The sequence below is a fragment of the Artibeus jamaicensis genome, unplaced genomic scaffold, assembly GCF_021234435.1.
Source record: "Artibeus jamaicensis isolate MK-2021 breed Jamaican fruit bat unplaced genomic scaffold, CSHL_Jam_final contig_490, whole genome shotgun sequence".
Classification (NCBI taxonomy): Eukaryota; Metazoa; Chordata; class Mammalia; order Chiroptera; family Phyllostomidae; genus Artibeus; species Artibeus jamaicensis.
The window spans coordinates 1563174-1589702 of record NW_026521861.1 but is presented as its reverse complement, the minus strand read 5'-3'; the positions used below and the strand labels follow the sequence as shown (position 1 = coordinate 1589702).

The 26529-nt window shown below is 50.2% G+C and overlaps 1 protein-coding gene and 1 pseudogene across 2 annotated transcripts in view; both read left to right on the top strand.

Moving 5' to 3' along the window:
* Positions 1-26529, top strand: part of FBXW4 (F-box and WD repeat domain containing 4) — a 77696-nt gene that overhangs the window by 19273 nt on the left and 31894 nt on the right. For both annotated transcript variants that reach the window (XM_037159347.2, XM_037159346.2), the window contains exon 5: positions 2977-3071. In XM_037159347.2, coding sequence (XP_037015242.2) covers positions 2977-3071 — 95 coding nt within the window. The remainder of the gene's footprint in view (positions 1-2976; positions 3072-26529) is intronic.
* On the top strand, positions 5387-5674 carry LOC119059626 (small nuclear ribonucleoprotein E-like; annotated as a pseudogene).

Here is a 26529-nt window from a genome sequence, read left to right as displayed (position 1 = left end):
GAATGGTAGCTTATGTTCTTGATGGGCCTGGGCTGGAACTGGCCATCCCTTTGTTTCTTCCTTTTTCTCTGTTTCATTCATTGTGGTATGTACCTACACAAGACACCCAGGGCTCTTCAAAGGGGAGGAAGATACAGCCTCTCTACTTAAGGGGAGCTGAGACCTGAAGGCACTGTGAAGGGGATTGGAAATGGCCAGAGACTGAGGTGTAAAGCTCTCGGGAAAGGGCCAGAAGGTTTAGAGGGTGGAGGGATCACATCTGGCTTGGAAGGGGAGATTTTCTGTAAAGGGTGCATTTGAACTCATTTTTTCTTCTTTTAGTTATTTTTCAGTGCATATATTTCCTTGTTTGATTTATAACCATACAGAATGTAACCAGGCACTACGCTAAGCCCTTTGCATTTATTTATCTTTCTCATTTTATCTTTTAGGATAATTTTCTGCTGCATAATATGCTTATAATATATTTTAGCTATCCAGTGTACACAGCTGTATCGACTTTATTTTACAAGGTTTTCCAGTGTTATTACAAATTATTTGTTAGTGTCATTTTTAATGGCTTCACAATGGACTTGCCATAATTTAGTCACTGTTTTTCCTCTTGGTAATGTTTGTATCTAGTTTTTTCCTATGGTATTAAGAACCATTATTATTGATGTCTAATACCTACCAAATTCTGTTGCCTACTGTGCTGGGTAATTTATACGTATCTTCACTTTTCCACACTGCCACTCTGAAAGATAGATATTCCTTCCCATTTAACACATGGGGAAACTGAGGCTAAGGAGTTTTGAAACATTAGTAAGACCAGGGACGATACGTAACAAAGAGGGTTCAGCCCAGATTTGTCTGTTTCTAAAGCCCTTTCCATGACTGCAGCCTTCAGGGAATATTTTCATCATTTAGTTTTCTTTGTTTTAGGTTTATATTCTCAAACTAGGGTCTCAGCAATAGAACCACTAAGTCAAAAGCTTTGATAATTTAATTGTCTTTTTCTTTTATTGATTCTAGAGAGAGGAAGGGGAGGGGGGGTGAGAAACATCGGCTACCTCTTGAACATGCCCTGACTGGGGACCTGGCCCACAACTCAGGCATGTGCCCTGGCAGGGAATTAAACCCATGACCTTCAGTTTTCAGGATGACGCCCAACCAACTGAGCCACAGCAGCCAGGGCAAAGACTTTGGTGATTTTAAAGGTCTTGGTACATACAGCCAGTTGCTTTTTAGAAGAACTGTATAAAAGTCCACTCCCACGGGGTTACACCTCCAGGGATGGGTCTTCTTTGTATTTGACCACTGAAGGTGAAGGTGTCTTCAGCATACTCATGTTTCTGGTAGATGGGGCGCTGCTGGGGCAGGTTAGGAGGCCCACGTTCCTGAAATGATGCTCGGAATTGGCCTAATGCTCCCTGAACCACTCCTGGAGGCCAGGAACCTTGTTCTGTGGCTTGTATGATCTGGGAATCCACTGGCCTGTGTCCCGGAGGCACCAGTGAATTCAGGCCTAGGCTGTCCCCATAGATTTTGTAATCAGAGTTCTGAGTGACTTCCCACCACCCGTGCAAGAACATGCCTTCCGTGGGGCTTGCTTGCATCAGGGAAGAGGCAAACCTCCCTTCCCATATGGGGCCCGTCTAAGGACAGTAAAAGTGCATCTAGTTACTACCCAAGTGGCTTGGCTGTAAACCTAGAAGAGTGAGCCAGAATCATGGCACGCTGAGAAATTTGTGGTATTTACCTTTGTTTTCTGCCCCTCCTCATTCAGGATCTTCTTGTTAGATTTGTTTCTTTTCCCTATGTTGAGAAAAGTAATTCATGCCCACTCCCCCATCACACACACAAAATCTGAAATACTTTCTCCTTTTATAGGGAAGAGATATCATGTGACCCCAAGGAGGCTGGACTACCCCCACTCCATTACTTACCCCTTAAACTCAAGGAATGTGTCCTGAAAGTTCTTCCATCTAAGGTGCTGACTGACCTGTGTGTTCCCCTTATAGCACTGCAGGGACCTTGAGAGGTCATTGACCCATCCAGCCATCCCAGGGTCCCTCCTTGGCTGCTGTCTGGGGACAGCCCTGTATATTCAAGGTTTCCTTTTTGTTTAGTTAGAGGCTTCTATCCCCGTGTATCATCTGGGGTAGGGTGAGGTGGGGGGGCCGCGTGCTTAATGGGAGATTTCTAAATACACTGACTGCTGAGAGGGCTCCATGAGTGTTGATTAGAGTTAAGCCCAGAGTGGCTGCTAATGTACATTCCTGACTGATAGAGACCAGATAATGTGCTCCAAGCAATATTTTTAACCTGTAGGAGATATGGGAGCTTAAAAGAGTTAAGCTTTTCTGCTACTTTTGGTGACACTAGGTGCTAAATTCCGTGCCGACATGAATAGCATTGGATCCTGGGCATTGTCAACAAACAAACAACAACATGCCATCTTGCTACTTTGAGGTTTCTGTTCTTCTTCCATTCTTTTCTTCTCTTGCTTCTCTCTTTTTTCTCCTCTCTCTAATGCTGTCTCTTTCCTCCTGCACTGTGCCTTGATCTTCCTCCCTCCCCGCTACCTCCCCAAAGTGAAATCTTGGTGAGAGATAGGAGAAAGGAAAATCCACAAACAGGGGGAGGTTGCTAAGAGAGGTGAGCCCCACCACTCACTTGTCTTAGTCAGGCCTCAGCTGAGGAATGTGAAACTTCTGATTCCCTGGTAGAAAATCAGCTGGGAAGTAAGGGCCATCGGGTGGAGGCGAAAGGGTGGTTAGGACTGGGAGCCAGGGTCTATTTGGGTGGTGGGCTATCTCGAAGCCGAGAGGCCCCTCTGCCGGCACCCTGTGCTCTGTGTACACAGGATGGAAAGGGTCTCCACCACCGCTGCCACCACCCCAGCCCAGGGACAGTCACCCCCACCCTGTACATCTTTCCTTTACCCCATGCCCATCCAGGCACTGCCAACGAGAGCATCTCCTCTCCTGTTTCCAGGTGTGGTCTTTGGCCTCAGGCCGGCTCGGGCAGTGCTTACACACCATCCAGACCGAAGACCGAGTCTGGTCCATTGCTATCAGTCCGTTACTCAGGTAAGGGAGATATTTTTGGATATGCTTATGTCCCATGTAATAATGCTTTCATTTTACAAGGTCAGGTGGGCTAGAAAATCTTCTACCTGTATATTCTAGGTTGCTTTAAGTTACTCTCCTGGAGGTTTTGGGAATCCTCCAGAGACTCGAGGTGTGCAGCCCACTGCCTATATGCATGGGCTTGAGATAACCTTCCAGGAGCCAGCTTCCTAAGCATCTGGCCCAGGAATGTGAGGGAAAAGATGCTTTGTTAGAATATAACTGAGTCCAGCTATGACAACAGTGTCCTGTCTGAAATAGATGCCCTTCCGGGTTGATATTAAAGCAGAGGCCTCTCAGCACCCCGGGGAGGTGACAGTACCAGTCAGCCTGCTCCCACAGCTTTCATGCCAGTGGTGTGTCCCTTCAGAAATGTCTCCCGGAGAAGCTCTTACAGAGTTGAGGCGTCAGGAGAGGCAGAGGCCTGTGGGCCATTGGGCTTTCATCCAAAGATGTGTATGTGGAGTAGATTTACTGACCATTGTAGAAGAAGTGCCAGACTTTTGATGATGGCTCTACCCTACCCTTTGGCCTGACTGGTATTTCTCTAGCTTTCTCCATCCTGACTTCTGCGCTCTCGTGGACTAAGGCAGAGCCTCTCTCCTCCCCAGCAATGTACACTGATGCCCTCTCCCGTATCTGCTCTGTCACGGTGTTTGTCTCCGGTCTTCCCCACTTCCTCTGTCCCTCCCTCCTGATTCAGATGATCAGTAGGAAAGCTGTAGGGCTGCTGCCCTCCAAAACTGAGTTTGAGTCAGTCATTTGTTTTATGGGAGAGTCAGTTCCCCCCTTTGCTCAGCCCCCTTTCCTCCTCTTCACCCCAAGGAGCTTGCACCCCTCCTCCTGCCCCCTTCCACAATTCCCTTTCAAATTTTTTTTCTTCCTAAAGAATTAGAGCCGATTAGCCACGTCATTAATTCTTCAATTTGACGGCTGATATAGCAGGACCTGAAACACATTGCTGACCTCAGAGAATGGAGACCCCATTCCTTAGCATATTGACGATGGGAGAAGTTAATTAAAATTCCACAGAGCGGAGGTGTCGGCTAACCTATAAACCTGTCGCTGTTCAGAACAAATCATTTAGGGGTCCTAGGGAAGAGGGAAGGAGAGATCAGCAGGGAGTAGAGAGGCCTAAGTGTGTGGGAGCGGATGGTGGAAAATGGAGCCAGTGAGCTTTGGCCCCTCCTCAGTTTCTTCCTCATGCCGCCCCTGTTTCAGCCAGTGAGCCGGGCTTCGGGGTCTGTGGGCTGGGTCTGTGCGAGGATCGAAGGAAGGTGGGACAGTCTGTGGGAGATGACAGGTGCGCCGGTGACTGTCTTGGTAGTTACCTGTGGACATCTGCTGGCTTCAGGGGACTAGGGTGGGTTGGGGTGGGTGGTAGAGGGAAATCCTTCTGGGCTGGTGATGGTCGACGTGCTTCCTGTCCGTGGGTTTAGGCCAAAGAACACAGACAGACTCTCCCCGCGCCCCCACGTCATAGTCTTCTGCTCCAGCCGCCTCTTCTGGACTGTGCCAGGCTACCTGTTAACAGGATGGAGCACAGCAGCTGTTGCAGATGGTGCCAATAAGAAGTCGAGGACAGAGTCTGCCCTCACCATTAGGTAGCAGTTTAGATTACAATTAAGAGAGTTTGTGGCGTTTGGCTACAACTTGGAGACCAGCTTTGAGGAAAGACCTAGCTTTCTGTTGCCAGTATGCCCTCTGACTGCTGTGCTGCTGGCAGCTGACACTGATTAGTCGTGAGCTCCTTGCCAGACCCTCTGCTGTGGCCTTGATGTGCTTCATCTTTGGTGAGAACCTGAGTCTTATGTTTTCTTCACGTTCTCCTTCAGAGTCTTCTTGGTGTACTTTCTTGACCCTGCAATGAGTCTTTCACTCACTGTCGGCTGGCTGTTCAGCTCCTGACCCAGAGTTATTTGAGATGACCTTTCCCCTAACTCTGCAGATGGTATATCTTAGACTCTAAAAATAGTTTGCGGCTTTATTCCAGAAGTAGCTTTTTGAGGTAGTGCATGGGTTAGTGTGGTCTTTTTTTTTTTTAAGATTTTATTTATTTACTTTTAGGGAGAGGGGAAGGGAGGGAGAAGGGAGGGAGAGAAACATCAACTGTGTGGTTGCCTCTGGAACGCCCCCCACTGGAGAACTGGCCCACAACCCAGGTATGTGTCCTGACTGGGAATTGTACTGGTGGCCCCCTGGTTCACAGGCTGGCACTCAATCCACTGAGCCACACCAGCCAGGGCAGTTAGTGTGGGCTTTTGTCAGCTTCCACCATGGCGTACTGTGGCCAAGGCCAAAGTGCAGAAGGTGATGGTGCGGCCCATCAACAACCTTATCTTCAGGCACTTGCAGGACAGATCTTGGATTCAGGTGTGGCTTTATGAGCAAGGGAATGTGCGGATAGAGGGCTGTATCATTGGTTTTGATGAATACATGAACCTTGTACTAGAAGGTGCAGAAGAGATGCATTCTAAAACAAAGTCAAGAAGACAACTAGGTCGGAGCATGCTAAAAGGAGGTATTACTCTGCTCCACAGTGTCTCTAACTAGAAATGACTAACAAAGTGAGAAATTGTTGAGAAGCAATACCGTTTGTGTTCTTTAGGTGTTCTTTGTTGCAGGTAGTTCGTGAACATTTATTCATATTGTTTTGATTACCCTTTTGTTATTATTAGATGACAATAAATGCTATGTGATTGTTTTTATTTTTAAAAAATCATTTGCTTTTGGGATTCTGTCATTGCACTAGGAGACCAGGGTATATGGCAGTGTTATCTCTGCCCCTTTTTCTCGTACCCAGAACTGTTGTGGGATAGGGGCCTTTTCATCTTATTGTTAGATCAGTTTCTTCTCTCTCTGTCCATGGGTTTGAACTTTTCAACAAACTTATCCATTTATCCCAATCTGGGAGGCACTGCCTCCCAGCCTTGGGGTCTGTTCTGGGAGACCGGAGTTCTGCTTTGCCACCAGCCAACAGAGTGGCCTCAGGTAAGTTGTTCCCTTCTCTGAGCGTCAGTTTCCTCATCTATTAAATGTAAATATTTTTCCCTTTATAGACCTTTCTAGATTATTGTGACTATGACCTGCAGTAATGAATAAGAAAATACTCTGCAAAGCGAAAAGGGCTGTAACATGATGTCCACCAGAATCTCTCTTCTCTCATGTAGCATTCGTTCCATGGCCTCGGTCTCCACTCTCGCCCTGGGCTTTGGCTGGCCCTGGTGGAGTTCATTGCTTGTTTGCAGTCTTCTTGAGGTGGGCACTCGGCAGGAATCTCTCTTTCCTCTCCTTTTCCTCCTGTAATGTTCCGGCCGCCTTCTGTTCTCCTTCCTGCCACCTTCCCATGGACTATGGTCATCGGTGTCACTAACGTGATGAGACCCTGAACTCCTCATGAGGAACATGGTGGGGATGGAGGGGCAGCTGTCCTCCTCTAGGGCAGGTACTCCTGGTTTACCTGACTTCTTCTTTTTTAAAAGATTTTATTTATTTTTAGAGGGAGGGGAAGGGAGGGAGAAAGAGAGGGAAAGAAACATTGATCTGTGGTTGCCTCTTCTGCACCCCCCCCACCGGGGACCTGGTCTACAACCCAGGCGTGTGCCCTGACTGGGATTTGAACTGGCAACCATTTCATTTGCAGGCCGACACTGAATTCACTGAGCCACACCAGCCAGGGTGGTTTACCTGACAATTTCTCAGGCCCCCACAGCTCCCTTACACAGTTAGAAGGAACCTGGACAGTTAGGAGATCTGGCACTTCGCTTCTCTTAATCTCTTTCTTCAATTTCAAATAATATGTCAGAGCTATTTATCATATTTATCTGATGCTGGGCCTTTTCTGCCTTTTTTTCTTACGTGTTAACTTAGACACTTGTAGTGTGAAACCTGAAACCTCAAGCCCTAGGCTTATTTTGAGGTGCTCATGACTGAATGAAAGCAGGTACTCTTTCCTGTGTCCAGATGTCACCTCTCCTTCCTTCCGTGACCTTGAGTTCTCGATTCGTAAACAGGCATGGAAGATGATACTTCACACCAGTTACGTGCTTCAAGCACTCAGAAAACACAGGAGGGAATCCAGTTGTCTCCACAGCAGGGTGGCAGGCAAGGACCTTTCACTCTGCCTCTTACCCTCTTCTTGCCCTACTAGCAGTAGTTCTGTTTTTAAGATTCTTGACTTGTAGATGAGGCCCTCCCCCTGAAGAGGAGGCCTGGCCTGGCGCTGTTAATGAGCGGTGGGTTCAGGTGGAATAACTGAGATACTGAGGCCTGCCGGGGTGGCAGGCAGTGTGTCCGGGATAGTGTCCGGGTGTGTTTGTGGGGCTGCGTAAGTTCAGCGCAGCTGGTCTCACAGATCCAACCTCCTGAGGTCCAGTTGGATTCCGAGCACTTTTCCATGAGTAACACAGAAAAACAGAGTTTTTAAAATGTGAAATACGTTTTGTTGCCATCTAAAATTGTTGACAGCTGAATAAAGTTAGTAAATCCTCAAGAATGAGGAAATGCAGAACTATTGAAGACTTACTTTCATTCCCCTCTGCTTTTCCTCTTTTCCTTTCCCACTCCCTTTTCTCCTTACTGCCTGTGTACTGACCGAACATGTGCTATGAGGCAGCTCCCCCAGAGGTCCTATTCGTAGTTGGGGATAAGATGGGTACATAATTGTGATGGTCACCACGTGATACTAAGTGCCTGAAACTCGGCTGCCTTTGAGGGCGAAGAGGGGTGCCGTTCCGGGCAGAGGGAGAAATCGAGGCTTAGAGAACCCCAAGATAGGGCACGTGGGGTGGAGTAGAAGAGGCAGCAGTTGGTGCTCCGGTCTTCAGCCCGTTGCCACATCCCGTGGGCTCGGAGGACCATGAGGCAGGCCCCAGATCATCGCCATGCCTCCACCGCTAGCGTCTTGGATAGTAGCTGTGGCCCTTGAAGGGCTCTGTGGGGACTGGAGCCAGAGTAGGGAGAGAGAGGTGTGGCGGAAGGCAGTGTGTAATCTAGGCCTGGGCTTGCTCAGGTGGCTGTAAATGCCTGCCCCAGTCTGGGAGTGCGGGTCCTCGTAGGTCTTCAGTCTGCAGGGCCCCTCCGAGCCAGCCAGCCCTGGGGGCCCTGATGGTGAAATCAATTTGTAGGCCTGCTTGCCCAGTTTGCCTGGGAGGGGAAGAGAGAGGAACCCCCAGCTCCTCCTTCCTCTGCAGACACCGTAGTTATTACCCTCAGGAGAAAGAAGGTGCCCAACAGAATCCGTCCCCCATCCCAGAACAACGCTTTCTATCGTAAGAGTGCGTGTGGTCAGGACGGCTTCCCAGGACACTTGGGTTTTAATCCCTTCTCTCTTGTTTCTGTCATTAGGGAAATATATGAGCGGTATAGGTGTAGAAACTTGACTTAGCCGTGTTATTAAATATACAATATAATTTTGTGTTACTTTGCTCACTGTGGTGGCCTGTTTGTTTTTTGGGGGATTAGTCCAAGTCTGCATGAAATGTACCGATTCAAATTTGTAAAGTGAGTTGTGGCCTCTGGGGGGTTTTGACGGAGCAGCTGCCCCTTCTTGCTTCACTTCTCCCAGAGGTGAGGGAGAAGCTGGAAGGAAAGCAGGCACTGTGTACTGTTTGGTAAGGGGGTGGGTTTCTTGGGAGAGCAGGGTGTTTGTTCCAGTGGCTACAGGGTTTACTGTGTGTTGCGTGGGGGGTAGATGCATATTCACTAGCCTCTTGAAATGCACCTTTCTTTAGTGAAAAGTAATTGCATGTGGAGTTTTCCCTGACAGAGGTTTGAAAGATTGGAAAAAGAAGCAGCCAAGTTTTGGTTTGGATTCTTTTGGTTCCCAGTGGTTCAGCAATCCTTTGGCCCTAGGCTTCATAACTCACTCGGTGCTTTGAGGAGGAAAGGAATCAAAAGTAAAGGTTGTGCCTCTGAGTTTTGCCTTTGCTGGTTGGCAGTGGGGAGCTGGGTCTTGAAGAGGATCTCTAAGCTTGATAACCTGAAAGAATATTCTGATGGATGACTTGGTCAGGCCTCACATTGTAGCTGATTCTCCTGGTGGCTTGGCCCCTGGCCAACTTGAAGACCTCTCTGTTCTCCCTTCCCAGGGCTGAGGCAAGAGGGCAGCTTCCTCTGAGGCCTGTCTAGGGAAAAGATACCTTGCTAAGGCAAGAATCGGCCCGGCATTCCCCTTTGCCAGGCTGCAGAGCACACAGAGGGAGCTTCCTGTGTGTGGTGCTCCTGGATGAGAGGGTCAGAGGCACAGAGGTACCATGGAGGGGCCAGGGGCTGGTATGGCTGGAAGGGGAGGCATGATACCTGGAGAAAGAAGGGAGCTCTGGGTAATGCTAGGTGGGCCCCTTGGTCTAGCCCGAAATGACGGAAAATTGGAAAAGGATTAGGGTGAGGATACAGCTGAATCAGAGTCTGGTCCTGCTGAGTCTCAGGGCAGCGCCCGCCACCCTAGAGTTCATTGCCTGTGCTAAGCCAAGCCTCTCTGGCGGGTACGTCCATCAGTAGCAAGGATGAAATGCCACAGGGACAGGGGTGGGTTTCATTTCCTCAAGACTCTGGCTATCTGCCACTAGCCAGGGCAGGATGGGCACAGGGAGGCTCATGTGCTAAGTTGCTGGCTTGAGACCAGTAACCCAGCCAGTCCGGGCTGGCCCAGAACCCATTTGTGGGAGTGACTCTGTCCCTGGCCAGCAAGGTTGGCTCTGTTGTCAAAAGCTGACAAATGAAATACCACAGACAGAAACAGAGGCCGCTGTAGAAGGCTGGAGACAGAGCCCATGCGCGAAGACCCTGCCCCTGCTGACTGGTACCTTTCCATCCCGCAGTCACAGTGTCTCAGTTCTTCCTCCATCTGTGTCTCTCTCCCACCTGCCGCCTGCCCACGTTCTCTCTCTGTCTCTGTCCAGGTACTTAAGCATTACAGTACTATGTGCTAGACCCTGGGGAAACAGCAGTGAACTAGACAGCGTGGTCTGATGGAGAGACAGACCAGTCAAATGGGTGACCTGCGTGCTAAGTTCTCAGGTGGGGGAACGAAGCACCGTGGAGGGGTCAGAGTTTTCTTTCCCTTCTTCCCTCTCCGGTCCCCGCCTGCACTACCATGTCTTCTCTTCCTCCACGGTGCAGGGGAGAGAGAGAAGGTCGTTTTCCTGCCACAGCTGTGGCTGACTTTTCTGGGCTGTGTGTGCGCCGTGCCTGTGTTTTTCCACCTTTGATCATTGTTCTGCCCACAGATAATTTAGCAATCACATCCCAAGGTGGAAGCATGGAGTTAATGTTAAAATTAGTTTTTTTTTTACTCTTTAAACTTCAGTGGGTGATGAGGCAGAGAGGAAGGCGGGAGGGTGAAGGGGAGCCATAAATTCTGTGGCTGGTGTAGCTGTTCTCTGAGCAGCCGGGAAGCCTCTGATGTCTCCACAGCACTTTCATTAACATTTAAATTAAGGGTTTGTTTTCCAGTCTGTTTTATAGGCAGGGACCTTTCATGGCCTGTCACATGTGGCCCCCCCCCACCGCCCCTTCTTCCAAGCAAGTGTGTGATTGTAGCCGCTGCTCTGCCCTAACTCTGGTTGCAGCTGGAGTTCAAAGGGGACTCCTGGAGATGGAGCTGTGGAGGTACAAGGGGCAGCCGTCAGGATGTGGGTGTTCTTCCGCAGCGAAGGCACTGCGCAGGGGCTCCTTGTGCTCTTACCTGGCCTGTGCTTTCTCTGCTCTTTCAAGGGACACATGCTGCAGTCTGATGCAGACCCCTCCCCACCCTCCCTCCCCTGGGGCCGCAGGGCCTGCGGGAAAGGGGGCATCCATGAGTGGCTTCTGTCCTCATAGCACAGCGTAGGGCCTGGGACAGATCGTTCTAAGGTACGATCTTCATGCTTATCTTTCTCCTTTTGATATTTTTTTCTCTTTTGAGCCTCGAGAATACTTCCTCCTATTCCACTTACAGAAGCAACAATATAAAAGAAATTACCATCTGTGAGGAATTTATGATATAATAGGGTCCTTTGATTCCGAAAAGTGCATTCTAGGCAAGGTAGATGTGTGCCCACACACCATACCTAGTTGCCAGCTCTGAGTGGACGGTGTCTGAAATAGCGTGCTCATGTAGGTGGTCACTGAAGAAACTCTTTTCCAAGGTCCTGGCGTCATAGGGGGCTCTCCCACACCTCACAGAGCGGATGCGTTTCTAGGCTTCCTCTTACACTAGCATATCTAGCAGCATTTGCGGGTGTTTTGAAAAGGTACCCCTGCCCTGCTCTGTCTCCTCCTCATCAGCTTCCTGTAGATCTGTGGACGGTGAGAAAGTGTGCCAGACACTCACAGAGCACCTCATTAGTTCATGACCTCTGGGGGCTTAGTTCCCCCACTGCTGGTCTAGAGCTAGCTTTTCTTTCCAGAGAGGGGCTTCGGGCCTTTTCCTCCTTTTCTTCAGAGGCTTGGAATAGTCTTTCTCTTGGAGTGTCGACTTCACTGCTTGAGTCACCGCCTCTTTTCTCCTTCCTTCACTATCCACTCATACAGTTTCTGACTTATCTGCAGGGTTGAAAATGGCTGAGTATCCTGCCCTCCTGTTCCAGGTAATCTAGTCAACAGGTGGACACCCTCATGCCCTGCAGTCCTGCCCAAGGGGAGTGCAGGAGGGGCTAGAGTGACCCCGGTGCAGGTGCTGCTGGGCTCAGATTGCAGCCCAATGTCCAGGCCCTGCCTGGTGGTGATTAATCTGGGACACGGGCCGGCAGAGGCCCGGCCAGGGCAGCTTTGGTCCCTCACTGTGAAGACCTTTGGCTCAGAGACTGAACTGATCTCTGCTGCCTGCATCGGCTTGAGTTTGATCTGTCAAGGCTGAAGAGGAACCTGGTGGCGGGGCGGAAACTTCTAGTCCTGTCTGACTTACAGCACTGATCCGTCCCAGTGGCCCTGTCATGTCAATGCTCATATATTTAAGGCTTCCCCACCTGTTAGCTGTGGTACTCAGACCAATCAGAAGAGGGGTTTCCATGAAGTGTCTGTGGTTTTAGTTTCTTGAGCCAAAGGAGCTTATTCTTGTAAGTTGACTGGGGGTTGGGTGGACCGGAGTGAAAAAGGCAGTGATGGGGGTGTGGCTGATCAGTAGCATGAATATATGTTTGTGTATTGGGGGGTCACGTCTGAGGTAGGAGGGTCACCCTACCCTCCTGCAAATAGTGGCTGTCAGGCAGTTTGGGGCAGATTTCAGTATTTTATTTTGGAGTCATCTTAAATTCCTTGTTTTTCTATTTATTTCAAGCCAGATTTTTTGAAAATGTGCTTCCCACCCTGGCTGGTGTGGCTCAGTGAATTGAGTGACACCCTGTGAACTAGGGGGTTGTGGGTTCAGTTCCTGGTCAGGACGCGTGCCCGGGTTGTGGGCCAGGTCCCCAGTGGGGGGCACTCGGGGCAGCTGCACATTGATGTTTCTCTCCCTTTCTTTCTCCCCACCTTCCTTTCTCTAAAAATAAAATCAAATCTTTTTTTAAAAAAAAGAAAGAAAGAAAGAAAATGTGCCTCCCCCTTTCCATCTGTGAGCATCTCGTCCCTGGATCACTAGGAGGCAGTCCGTCGTGTCAGCTGTATTTCTTCTCCACATTCAGGACGGTCACGTGTGGCTCTACTCGGTCATGGGCTTAAGACCTAAGAACAGGAATTCTGCTGCCTATGACCCCTGTATCAGTGAGTCTCAGTAAGTTTCTTTATTGTAGTTCCATTTAGGGGGTTAGGAGATTGGAACCCAAGAGCTGGAACGTTCCCCTCACACCAGGAAAGACCATAGACATCCATGTGCGCCACCACCCGTAGCGTATGTTGGCACCGTTGCTGTGGGAGGCCGGCTGAGCAGATGCTGTGATTCACAAAGATCAGCGCTGACTCTGAATTCTGCTGTGCTGACTAGAGTTTCTATGTACGATGGCCATAAAGGATGCATTTATGCCTAAGCAAGCCAGCAAATGTATTTTGCTCTTCGTTCAGACCAAAAGATCTCTGGCTTTGTGGATTGGACAGGGGCTAACCCTTGTGCTTCTCTAGAAGCTTTTTGAACAGGAATCTTAAAGTTGAAGATCAAGAACTTTGGGAGCAGTGTTTTTATTTGCCATCTTCTGTGAGAGTTGTGTACCTGAGTGCTACCCCATGTCTCTGGGGTTGCCTATTAAGCTGACTACCCAGGTTCCTTGCTCCTTTTCCCAACTGTCTCTTGCTCCTCTCTCTGGCCAGGGCATTTTCACAGCCAGTAGTTTGTGACATGGTCTGTAGCACCCTGTCAGACAGACTTGGCTCAAGCAGAAGTTGCTGGCATAGGAGGGAAGAGTGGAGGGAGGAAGGAGGCGAGGACGTGCATACAGAAGCCATGGTCATTGCAGAGGGAATATTAGTCCGAGAGCTGCTGGCCCAGGAAATTGCTTTCTGCAGAAGCTTTCCTTTTTCATAGTTTGCAATGCAAATTTAAAACATGGATGGATGGGGAACAAAAAAGTATAGGAGGGGCAGGTAGAGTGCCAGTTGGGATGTGATAACATCCAAAATCTTCAGCAGGGTCTTAATTTGCAAATGGGAATTACAATAATGAGAGTGAACCTTTTAGGAGATTAAAATAATTATAAATCATATCTGGCCGTGACCCCTACCCCCACATATACTCTTTCCATATTCTTGTGTTCAGATTTGTCTCTGGCCCTGCTCAGCTTGCCCTGCTGTCTTCTCCGCTGCTCCTTCCTACAGCAAAGCCATAATCCAGCTTCTGGAACGAGGGCCATGGTGGTCATGGTGTAGGATTTTGATTTTCACAGCAGCCCCCTCTAAAGTCAGTACACTTTAGAAAATGTGCATGGCGGCCCTGGGGGCTGGAGCCTCTGCGTACAGGCTGGAGAGCTTGCATCTGGAGGCAGGAGCTTGCCTGCTTACTGAAGGCATTACAGCCAAGGTTCTCATCGTATGCTCTCTCTGATCCTCTCAACACTGTGGGTAGGCTTGATGAAGCAGAATGTGGGGCCAGCAGGCTTTTTTCCATTCTCAATTTCCCAGGCTTCACCCGCCCCATCTGGAGAGGTGTGGCTTTCTGCTCACAGGCTGGACCCACTTACGTCTATGTTGCTTCTGGTGCTAATGGAGGTGGGGATACGTAAGGGAAGGCCACCACTTTCATTATGCTTCTTTGTAGGAGCTGAAGTAGATGGGAAAACACAAAGGCTAGAAGGAAGACCTTTTCAAGCATAATGTGCCTCAGTAGTAGAGGCCCTGGGCAGCTGTGGGGACTACATCAGCTCTTTTAGTGTGTCTCTGTTGCACATGTGATGTGCACTGGCTGAACACACAGGGAAGGAAAGGCTGAGATGCGCGGCGTAAACTGAAATGAACCCCTTGCTGCCCATGCCCACCGTAAATGTCCCTCCCTTCTTCACTGATTGGGGCATTTTGAAAGAGAGATTAGTGTGAGTCTTGCCTTGGGGCAGTCCTGTGGTGCATTGTCCAAACTCTGGAGTCTCAGGACAACAGTCTCCCTCTTAGGATGCTGTCCACATTCAATGGCCATCAGCACGTGCTTCTCACCACAAACTCACTGCTCAGTGGCCCGCAGGGCTGTGGGGAGGGTGCAGCTCAGAGTACTTGACCTGCTGTCTCTTTCTCCTGAGGACTGTACTCCTATAGGCCAGTGCTTTCTCCAGTCATTTTCTGTCTTGTCGCAGCTGTAGCGTTAGCTGTCCTGGCAAAGCCCAGGCCTCTTCCCTCCTGGGCCTGAATGGGGAGGAGACCGAGTGAGTGATTGGGGTGGGGTCCTGTGGCAAATAACCCACAGGAAGGGTCAGCTGGGCATGAGGGTGAAACTTGTAACGTTTGGCAAAGAGAGAGGGACACGTGAGTTGATGTGTTTGGAGCATTCTACTTTCCTGACCAGTTTGAATCTCACTAGTATCCAGGGTGAGCTGCGGTTGAGAATCAAAACAAAAAAATTAACACGAAAATGTAAGTTGTTCAAAGGATTCTTCCACTTGTTAGAGGTCAGTGGCCAGGGAAATCCTTCTTTGCTGGCAGTAACAGTGGGCTGTCTGCAGGAAGGAGAGGAGAAGTTAGGGGTTTACACTTGCATTAGTTTGGCAGTGAGTAACAGAATAAAAATGGGAAAACCTCTTGATACCTAAATTTTATTTCTAGGGATTTATCCTAAGGCAATAACCAGACAAGTGTACAAGATGTACATATAAAGACTTGTATTAAGAACACATATAGGCCCTGGCTGGTGTAGCTCAGTGGATTGAGCACGGGCCTGCAAACCAGACAGTCGCAGTTCGATTCCCAGTCAGGGCACATGCCTGGGTTGCAAACCAGTTCCCTGCAGGCCAGTTCCCAGCAGGGGACGCAAGAAAGGCAACCATACATTGATGTTTCTCTCCCTCTGTCCTTCCCTTCCCCTCTAAAGATAAATAAATAAAATATTTTAAAAAAAAAGAACACATATATATCCATTAATAAGGGTCTGGTTAAATATTTTATGGTACAGTCATTCAACAGAGTTCTACATAGTCATTGAAGGGATGATATAGATGTGTGCTAATTGATCCCAAAAGATGTCATAATTTCATGAAGTGAAAAAAGGTCACAGAACAGCAAGAGTCACTTATTTGACTGTCTCGTTAGAGTTATTTCTTATGTGGTGGATTTCTCTGACATTTACTTTCTTTTTACTTTTTTTTATTTAAATTTTTTATAATGAGCCTGTTTTTATAACTAGAAAAAAATATAAATTGCATTTAAATGTCTAATTTAGTATCAGGCAGCTGTATAGAGAATCCTTCCTCTTTACAGTTAGTTAAATTAAGGATGCATGCATCTACATTTACTTTTTTATTTTAAACAGTTTTATTGAAGTATAATTTATATATCATAAAATTCACCCACTTTAAGTGTACAATTTAAGTGCACAATTCTATGATTTTTAGCAAATTTACAGAGCTGTGCAACGGTCACCACAGTCCACGCTACCATATTTCTGTCACCCTGGAAAGATCCTTCCTTATGTTTACTTTTGCAGCATTAAACACAGTTTCACGCTCGGGACCTTTTGTGGGAAAAGAACTCAGTTAAAATATTGGAATTTGTCTAAGAAGACAAGGTACACTCAGAAACATTTTTCCGTGTGTAATGAATATTCCTGAGCACCTGCCATACAGATGTGTCCAGAATGCTGTAATGTGTAAGGTCACACAGGAATATGAAGTAACACAAGAGACAGTTTTCATCATCCAGGGGTTTATAGTCCAATCAGTCTGCACATCCTCAGATTTAATTCCACTATATATGCAGTGTGAGAGCCATCAACTATCAAGGTTATTGACAGGGAATCAGAGGAAAGCAGCAACCTTTTTTATTAAATCAGAGGAACTTCTTGGGTGACATGGAATTTGAAGTGGGACTTCAAGAATGGCACTCCTTAAGTTGCATAAGAAAATTTGAGGTAAGGGGACAGATATGAACAAAGACATAAGGGATGGGAAGCTAAATTCAGGTTTGGGCATTCAAAGCAGACAAGTTTGGCTGCCTGGGGAGGAAGGTTTGTGTACAGATGTGGTGGACAAGGAGGCTGGAGTGGAAGTTTGGGGCCTGGTTTAGAAAGGACTTTGAAGAGAAGAGTTTGAATTTAACTTGAGGATAATAGGAAACCATAGAATATTTTTGGCCAGGTTGAAGCCACTAAATGATTTACCTGGTGGTACAGTGTATGGGATACTTTGGAGGAGGATAGACTGATGCTGTTAGTATGCTCTTCTGGGAGTACACTTTGTTAGCAGTGAGGGGATGGATTCCTTGGATTGTGGAAAGATACCCTGGGTTCAGGAGAAGCAGAGGACACAGCCTATGGGCAGTCGTGACTGAATTTGGGGCAGAGGGGCGGAGACCTGTGTGCGTTCCTCCAGGAGCCTGAAGGTTGAAGGGGACCCTGGTTTCGAGAAGGCGGAGTTCTGTTTGAGACATGTTGACTTGTGTAGGGGATGGCAGAGTCAGGTAACCATGGCCAGAGACAGCCAGGGAGGTGGCCTGGAGCTCAGACCTGGGGTCAAGATGCGGAAGGCATCAGTACAGAGACAATAGTTGAAATAACATGAGGGATTAGCACCAAAGGAAAGCTCAGCAAGAAATAGACATTTGGGCAAGGAGAAACCAAGAGGCAGAAAGTACCATCAGAGAGAGCAGAGCATCCAGTAAGACTAGACTTTGGGCAATTTCCATACATTCACTTATCACTAGCTTGCTTTGTTAGGTCTCCTCCTTATTCTAAGTGATGGTAAGAGATAAAATCAAAGTCACAGCCTTGATAATGATGCATGGAAATTTGCATGCATTTTATTCTCCTTGCTTGATTTAAACATTATGCACTTTTCAAACTACAATAGATTCCAAGTTTTGCTCTCTCTCAAGTTCTTTCCTCCGGCTCTTGTTCTCTATTGTTCTACCCTATGGTTATTTATTTTCTTGAGGGTTGCCCACTTGGGCTTGGTAAATTTTTTCCCCTCTGCTCACAAAATCACTTAGGGTACACTGGGTTGTGGAGGGTCAGCTGCTGAACTGGAGATGCCAAGTGAGTTAGTAGCATTAACCCTTGTAGTTATGGAATAAACTACAATGGCATTGGGGAAATCAAGAGAGGCCAATTTAGGTGAGAGAAGAAAGCCAGCTGACCACTTGGCTGTTTGGAGAGATGTGGCCCCAGGGGCCACTCAGGTTCTGGGCTTGCTTGGGCAACTGTCCCTGTCTGAGAACGTTTTACTTAAAGAGAATTAAATAGAAACTTTCAAACCTCCTTGGGGTTTTTTGGGTAGTAATTCCATGGGGCTTGCCATTTGTGTTTGAAGCTAGTGGTGAGGAGGGCGGAGTAAGGAGAAGCGAGGGGGTGGAGATGGGAAGCAGAGAAGGAATCAGAGAGAGAAATTTTATTGAGGGAGAGTTTGCTGGGTTTATGGGAGGGAATCTCTCCCCTCCTCCCCATTCGGATTTGAAAGGGCCGGTGAATCTTTGATTAGGTGCAGGTCAAAAGAATTTACACATTGTGACCTTAATAACTAGAGGTGATTGGCAGGCGGGCTCTGGGGAGGGGGCCGCGGGCCCCTTTCATCTCACTTAGCACAGAGGAGAGACAATGGGCCAGCCGATTTTCCTTGTTGTCCCTTGTTTGAAAAGGTCTGGTGTCTCTACTAGGTACCTGTGACATGGGGGTCTTGATTGGGGTCTCATAAAGGCCCCTGTCAGTATGTCCAAAGGCCAAGAGTACAAAGGCAAGCAGTGGGTGGGGGTCTCAGCTGACCACTGAAGAAGGGAGGGGAGGGTCCCGGAGGCAGTGGAGGGAGAAGCAACCCCCTATGGGAGCCCTTACAGAAGGAGGGGAGGAGGGGGGCAGAAAAGGGCCATTTTTGTCCCTAACTCATCAAGCACATCTGCAGAATTGTCCAAGCTGCTGCCTCCTGGTTTCAAAAGAAAAAAATGATTGTTTGATAAACCGTCCCCGATTCACCACTTTCTCACAAGGGTGGGAGACCCAGCCCTGACCTCTGTATGATTTCACATCAGGACCAGGCTTTCTCTCCTCCACCCCCAAATTGCTAGAGAAACTTTGAAATGTATCCTGTGGCTTTCTCTCTCCCTTCTTCAACCTCCCCCCCCATTTCCCACCCTCTCCACCCCACTGGCCTCTGTTTTTTCCCTGGCTGGGCGCTCCAGAGTGTAGGCGAGTAATTAGTCCCCTCTTTCTGGGGCACAATGAAGCCAGGGTGTTTGGCGGGCCCCTTCCCACCACTCATGGAGCCGGGGGGCCTGGGGGGAAGGACCAGGTGGCATGTGCAGTGTGCTGCAGGCCTGCACAATCGCTGGGGCACAGGGCCGGGGGCTCAGGGACTGGTGTGCTTCTTCTTCTCGAAGGAATGTGCAGAGGCGCATGCATTAATGGTCCCCACACAATGCTCGCATTTTTTTCCAGGCAGAGGCATCTTCCTTGTGAAAAGGCTGCCGAACCTGGAGCCCAGGCGGGAGCTTTGGCCGCCACGACGGCGTTATTTCCCACCCTGCGCTTAGTCACTTGGAGCTAACATGGGAGACCGACAGGCCGCGTCTCCCGAGAGCCCGATCTTTGTATCTGATGTGTGCTCCCCCTCTGCCCTGTCAGTTTTGTGTGTTCACGGAGTGTTGATTTTAATGCGGGCCTGTGTCGGGCTGGGAGGCCAGGCTGGGGGGTGGGGGGCGGCTCAGGTCTTTGTCTTGCAGGGCCTCTTCTTGGAGGGTCTTCGGCCCTGGAGGCTAGTGGCAGATTTGAGAGGTAGGGTGAGATGCCAATTCTGGCTGGCAGAGGGTTCCCCCGTCCATGCGTCTGTCACAGACCACGCGGGGTGCCCAGAAAACAAGAGCACCTTGGGATGCAGAGGCACACGCTTGCCGGCCTCCACCCCCACCCCTTGAGGAGGGGCAGTTAGTTCTACCACACAGGGCTGCCAGCTCGAAGTGAGTGCCACCCCTCTTGTGACTGAGTCTGGCAGGAGCACAGATTGTGAGCTTCAGAGAGCCGGGGCAGGGCCTTGTCTGCAGGGGTTCAGAGCGGGTGGGGACAGGCGGGAGGGGTGCCGGGGGAGCACCAGTCTGCTGCCGACAACTACCCAGCAACTGGTAAGGGTCAGGAAAGAACAGAACCAGAGAGAAAAGGGGCACGAGCCTGGGGGAGCGTTGGCAAGTCTCTAATGCTTCTCTCCAGCAGCTGAGGGAAGAGTCCCCAGAAACTAGGGACAGATGGGAGGCATTTTCCCCAGTGAGGAGAGCTGGGGCCTCATCGCAGGTAGACTCTAGGGGCTGTCCAACAGGATGGTTTCTGCCTTTACCATCCACCTCGCTGCCGTGTAGCGTCCTGCCGGGAGCCAAGGGAAGGGGCCGTTACCCATTCTGGGCCCCTAGTCTTGCTGAGAAAGAAGATGCATATGCATGACTTGAGGACAGAGAGGCTCAGAGCAGCAGCCTGGTTGTGGCTCTGCTTCTGGGGAGAGGGAACCCCAGGGGTACTCCTGAGGCAAGGAGCTAGTGGCAGTGACCTGCCTACTGCTGCACACGACCAGGCCATGGTCCCGGCATCCGGTGTGGTGCCCGGAGTGAGGCCCTCCGCCGAGGGATCAGGTTGTTAGAAAGGAGCTGTGTCTTCACTTTCCATGTGATCAGAAGGCAGAGATGCAGGCTGGCCACTGAGATGAGGTGGCCCTGGAGAGGTATCCCGCCAGGTTCCCCGAGCATAGTGGCTCCTCTATGCTGCTTTTGGCATCCTTCAGACTGTCTCAGAACCGGTGCCAGTCACCCTGCTGGGCCTGCCGAGGGGGAAGAAGCCAGAGCCCCAGGGCCTGTGAGGGGCCTGCGCCCCAAAGCGGCCTACCAGTCAGGAGTGGCTCCTGCTTTGGGCTGCTCTAGGGCTGAGAACATTTCTCTCATTGAGAAATAGGCACTCCTAGCAATGCTCAGCACCTCCCCTTTTCCTTCTACTGTTCTTTTCCCTTATTTTTTCCAAATGCTGTGTCTTCCCACCCTTCTCTTCCATTCTGTGGACAGCTAATAACCCAAAAGAGAGCTTCTGTGTATGGATGTGATAGTGGAAGGAACGGGTGTCAGGGGCTCCAAGAAAACACTGTTGCTCCCCCAGGCTATCCTGCTGGGCCTGGGGGGCACCAACAGATCGTAACCTTTAAATGCAGACTTGGTGGAGGAAAGAGATGGAATCGTGGAAACAAATTACATACATCTATGGGGGGAGTTCAGCTGGAGAAAATGAGCATTTCTTACTAATTGGAGTGCAGGGCATTTCATTACTGAGCTCATTACAAGGGGGAAGCGTGTAGCAGGCCTCTCTGGGGGTTCTCTGGACTGTCTTTTTCCCTTTTAAAGTATATTTATAAATATAGTTATATTTAGTTGGGGGAGAGTCAGGAGTTGCTCTTGGTAACCTTTCAGAGCGTGCAAGAATTTAAAGGAGAGTGTGGAGCCAGGTAGAGAGAGGCAGAGAGGGACCAGCGGGAGGGTGCTTGGAGGTGCTCCCTCATTCATTGTCAACGACACAGAAGTAGAGAAGCGCAGGTGGTAGTGGGTGGGGTAGGGGAGCTCACTTCTGGAGCAAGACTGAGGAATTTTGACAGACAGTAAAAATGTTGATCAGAGACCCTGCCTCCCTGGGAGACCATTTTAAAGTCTGTACTGAAAGTACCAAATGGGGAGATTCAGGTGCAGTGCAGCAGGTTGACAACTATTGTTTCCCAGCATGCACCGGATCTCACCTGTGGGGCTGGGCCTTTAACTGAGCTGGGTGCATACGAACTTTGATCTAGGCAAGGGAGGCCTGGTCCTGTCTGTGGAGTATCATCGGAGTCAGGTGATGTCAGCTTTAAACTTCTGACTCCCTTCTCTGCTGCTGCCATCCTAGGGCTCAAGTCTCAAGTCCAGTCAGTCCCTAGAAAAACTCCGATTCAGAGCGTAGCTGGTATTCATTGTTCTCGGGGAAGCTGGAGAAAGGGACTGATTTGTCATGGGAGAGTTTCTCCCATGGAGGGTCCCAGGAGCAGGGTTACAGAATCTCATTTAGAATCAGCACTTGCCGGATTGCATCAAGGTCCTAGAGTTTTTGCTTTCTCTCACACAAACCGTCCTTTACTTTCACCACGAGTAAAGCTCCATCTCCCTGAGGATCCTGGGACTTTAAAGACACAGGATATCTTTCTGTGGGCGGTAGGCCTAATTCCTAGTGGAGGCCTAATCCCATTCTTCCTTCTTCAGTTTGGGACCTCCCCAGTGATTGGGTGGACCCGAAGTTTGAGTTTACTGAACACCTGTAGGAGGCAGCGTCTTTCATCTGCCTCTTTCCTCCTTTTTACCCCATTCCTCCCCATAAAGAGGGGAAAGTTTACTTTTGTGCAATTTTGCTTCCCCAAGAAAAGGAGAAGAGATGATCAGAGGAAATGATTAGCACCTCATGGAAACTGGCTGAGTGATAGATAGCCAGTGCTGTTTATTTATTTTAGTTTCAGGCACAGGTCCTGTGCCCTTCCCTTCCTAGCCCGGGGTGTGTACCTTCACTGTTGCAGAGCCTGTGCTTCTGTGTGCGTCAGGCGGCAGGCAGGTTCCTTGGTCTCTGGAAGCCCTCCCCCTAAACACGAACACCCTCTCCCGAGATGACCCACGTGGGATCCTGCCTTTCACCTTCAGTATTCAGTGTTGATGTCACTGCCTCTCCTGGGACAGAGTCCCCTCAAGAAGGCATCTCAGCATAAGTGGGTATGCATGTGTGTGGATTCTTATAGCCACTGGGCCCTCATTTCCTTTTCCCCAGAGCGTGGAAGAGGACCCAGGAACCTAGTTACTGAGTTTCTGGCAATCACCGTGTTTCTTGAGGTCCTTTTATTCTCTAGATTATCTTCCCCAGCCTTCCCCTTGGAGCTCTCCTTCCCTGTGGCGCTGGAGTGCAAGGACACCTATTCTGAAAGACTCGGTGGTTGTGGCCCCAGGGGAAAAAGCAGACCCTGAGCGAGGGTGGGTACTGGTGAGTTGGTGGAGGGCCCAGGCCTGTGAGGTGGCAGCTGACCTGAGGGTTCTGAGCGGGTTTGTCATCAGGGTCTCAGTTCCTCGGCTTTTTTGCAGAGTGAGATGGGGAAGGGGATGGGAAGTTGGTATTCTCTAGAAACCTTCTTGAGGATACCTCAAGTCAGCAGCGGGCAGGGTCCAGCACTTGGCACAGGTGCTGTGTAGCAATGGAAATCTGAATCGGGCCGGGCCACCCAGCCAGTGAATCAGGAACCCACCCCTGCCGAGTGTGTTTGCAGATTTGTGTCTTGTCTTTTCACTCTTCTGAAAGGTTTGATTCCATCCCAAGTGGCTTAGTGGGAAAGGAAGGAAACTTCCAATCAAATGACCTTGTTGGTATCCTAAGGTTTTTCCAGAGAGAGAAAACTATGGTTTTTCCATAGTTTTTATAGTTTTCAAAACCGAAGAACAAACACATGCCACCAGAACAAATCTGCTCCAAAGCAAGGACTGGGGGTGTAGGGGAGTGGCAGGGCTGACCTTGAGGAAATGGGCCAGAAGGACGGGCAGTTGCCTCGGGAAGGGGTTCCCACGCCCAGCACCGCCCAGAGTCCTAGGTGAAAGACCCCTTATGCGTCAGAAGCCTGGTGAGAACAGTCCCTCCTCCTCTTCTTCTCTGGGTGGTAGGGCCACACAGGCCTGGAGTCAGGGCTCTCGGGCCCAGTAGAAAGGAGCCAGTGGAGCAGAGGGACCTGTGGATGGGGGCTCCATTTCCGGAATTAATGAAGGAGACAGGCAAGTTAAGATTATCATTGGAATCCCCTCGGCCCATGGCAGGCGGCCTTGGCCAGGCCTAGGGCCAGGGAACATGGTTCTTGGGAAGAAGTGGGTTCTGGCAGCCTCCAGCGTCAAGCCTCCATTTGAAAAGCCATGCAGACCTGTGACTAGCGGGACTGCACAGGTCTGTGGGGGCTTGGGGAGTAGGAAGCCTCAGACTTTTGTGGTCAGGCTGACTAAAGCCATGCTTGTGCCTCATCCTTACCACTATCACCAAGAGGCAGAAAAATCCCCACCAGGCCTCTTGGGACAACTCTGATTCCACCGGGACTTCAAGTCTCAGAAGAGGGGTAATAGGCGTGAGGTGCTGCGGGATCTCCATTGGCTGTTTATGATCCGAATCCTGGGTTTGAAATTAATTGGGTTGCAGAAACAACTTCTTTTTATTATTTTTTCAAACCACCTAAATACCCCAAAACCAGATTTAAAAGCCCCCAAATCTTCCATCCTCTCCCTCCCCCTGTGGCTGTATTTGCTGGGCAGTGAAAAGTGCTTCCCCAGCCTCCTTCAGGCTGCTGTGCTGGACACAGTGAGAAACCCAGGGACGGAGGAAGGTGGTGCCAGAAGGCCTTGCCGCTGCCCACCGCCCCCTCCCCCCAAAACGAGCTCTGGGTCCCCTGGCCTGCCCTAGCCGCCTCGCTGTCTGGGCTTCCGCCCAGACAAGCAAAGGCGCCTTGACCGACAACAAGCCTCAGTTGTGTTGAGGCTGTGGGGGAAATGCTTTCTGGAGCCCAGGGATCTCCTCTGAGAACACCTGTGCCTCCTGCGCTCCCGTCTGGCCTGGGCCTTTTGGCACAGGGACCGCTGCATTCCAGCCAGCAGGCTGAGGGTGGGGGGTGTGTGTGAAGGGGCTGTGGGGTCTGTGGTCACTTTAAGGGGCACAGACTCCAGTCTGCCCCTTTAAGGCCTGGGTTGACTCAGGGTCTCCCACGGCCTGGCCAGGTTAAATTTGCCCTGACAGTCATCAGCACTGTCAGGAGCTTTCCAATGTGGTCTGCAGAAGAGGGACAGGGAACCCAAGGTCTGTCTTCTTACCTGGTTCTCGATGTTTCAGGAGGAGGACAGTATGGTTTTCTCTTACGGGGTCACTTCTTGATCGTGAGTCCCCACTGCCTGCCTAGTCATTGATGGTGATAACAGTGAGGATGAGGATGACGGATGCTTATGGAGTGCCAGCTAAGTGCCAAGCACTATGCTGAACCCTTGCATTAAGATCTCCTTAATCTTCCCAAATAGGTACTGTCACCACCTTGACTTACAAGTGAGGAAACTGAGGCCTTAGAGCGGTTAGTTACTGTGCCCAAAGGTACAGCTGTAACTGATAGGGCCAGGGTGTGAGCCTGGCATCTGACTGCAGAGCTCACGCTTTTCAGCTTCTGTGCTGCACTGTCTGTTTTCTCGGCCCGGGGTGATCTCACTGTCATTTGGGATCAGAACGTCTTGATTGTCTTGAATGGCTTCCAATTTTTTAAAAATATGAACTGAAGTCGCGACTCTCTGGCTGGACCTCCAGCTGCGTCAGGGCAGGCCTCTGCGAGTCTGGTTTCTCCCAAACACCCTAGCATGCAGCCTGGGCCAGCTGGGGTGGCCCTGAGGTGCTTGTTGAAGGAATGAGGCCCCTAACCTGTCTCCTTCCAGCCCGGCAACTGCCTGGGCACGACCTTGTTCCGTGAGAGGGGTGGTCAGTCCCAGAGTGGGAGCTTCTTGCTGACACACGGCTGACTCAGGGACAGCAGAAGCTGAGAAGACAGAGTCCAGGCCAGGTGTGACTAGAGCTGAGCCAGCTGTTTTGAGCGGACAGGCCTGCTTGTCCCCCGTAGGCTGTGGTCTGTGCCGCTCCCAGCAGGAAGGGGCAGTGCGGCGTGAGGAGAGGGTTTGCTTTCCTGCCTCCGAACTGCGGGTGTTTGGACTAGCCACTCTTTCCTTTGTAGACTCTTCTGCAGAGAATCACTTTGAATCTCTTTTGGTAGTCTTGAGCTGGGGTGGGCAGAAGGGAGTAGACAGAACTTTCTAGCAACTGGTCCAGGCCGGTGCAGGAGTGGGGTGGGGTAGCACACCATATCGCAGTCATTATTGTGGCTAGATCTCGTCACTGGATAAGCAGGCAAAAAGTTTGACCTGACAGCCATCTGCAAGCCGGGTGCCAGATTGCTCCAACTGGCCCAGCCGCGGTGGTCCCTGCATGTAGTTCACCTGGGCGCTCAGAGACGCCATCATGTTGGGTGTGGGTTTTGATGACAATTGGAAGTGCCATCCCACTTCTGTTGCTGTGAGTTGAGGGCAGTTGGGAGGCAGGGTGGTAGACAGTGGCCTGTGGCATGGGAAGCCCAGCTTTGCTCCTTTTCATCGGTCCCTGCTTCTGCTGGGTCATTGTGTTAGTGGTGGAGTAGCCCTGGGGAGTATCTGGCTCCGGAGTCTCCGGGTAGAGCTCCAAAGGTCTGTGTTGAAGGCAGAGGGTTGAAGGCCACGTGGGTGGGGCTTGGCCCCCCAATGTTATCTTACCTCTGCTCTACTGGAGCAGCTCCCCTGGTTCTCGTTTTATAAATCTATTAGAGATTTAACTCAGAAGTTTTCTGTGGCTGTTTTTAAAAGTTAGAAAACATTGTTCTAGAGTATCTGTTTCTCACTTTACAGACAAGAAATGTGAGGCTGCAGGAGGGCACAGGCTACAGGCTTGCCCAAGGTCAGACAGCTCACGAGCAGCTCGTCCGGTATGGAATGCTGGCCTGCGGCCGGGCCCCGGACCTTCCTAGTGGTGCGGCCCCGGCCTGCACCTGTGTTCCCGCTTGGTGGCATCTCATCTCCTCATTCTGCCTCTCACCCAGGCACAGCTGTTTGGCCCCCGGTCCCTCTGGCTTTGGTTTTAACCTTTTCATTCCTTCCAGAGGATCTGCTTCCCTCTCTCTCCTGGGTCTGGGTCGGGACCCTCCTGGGGTGGCTGTGGGACGCTGGCAGTAAGCACATTACTTCCACTACTGGAGCCGATTCTGGCTTGTGGACACCTCAGCCCTGACCCCAGATAAGCCACGAGCTGCTTTCACCCCACTGCCTC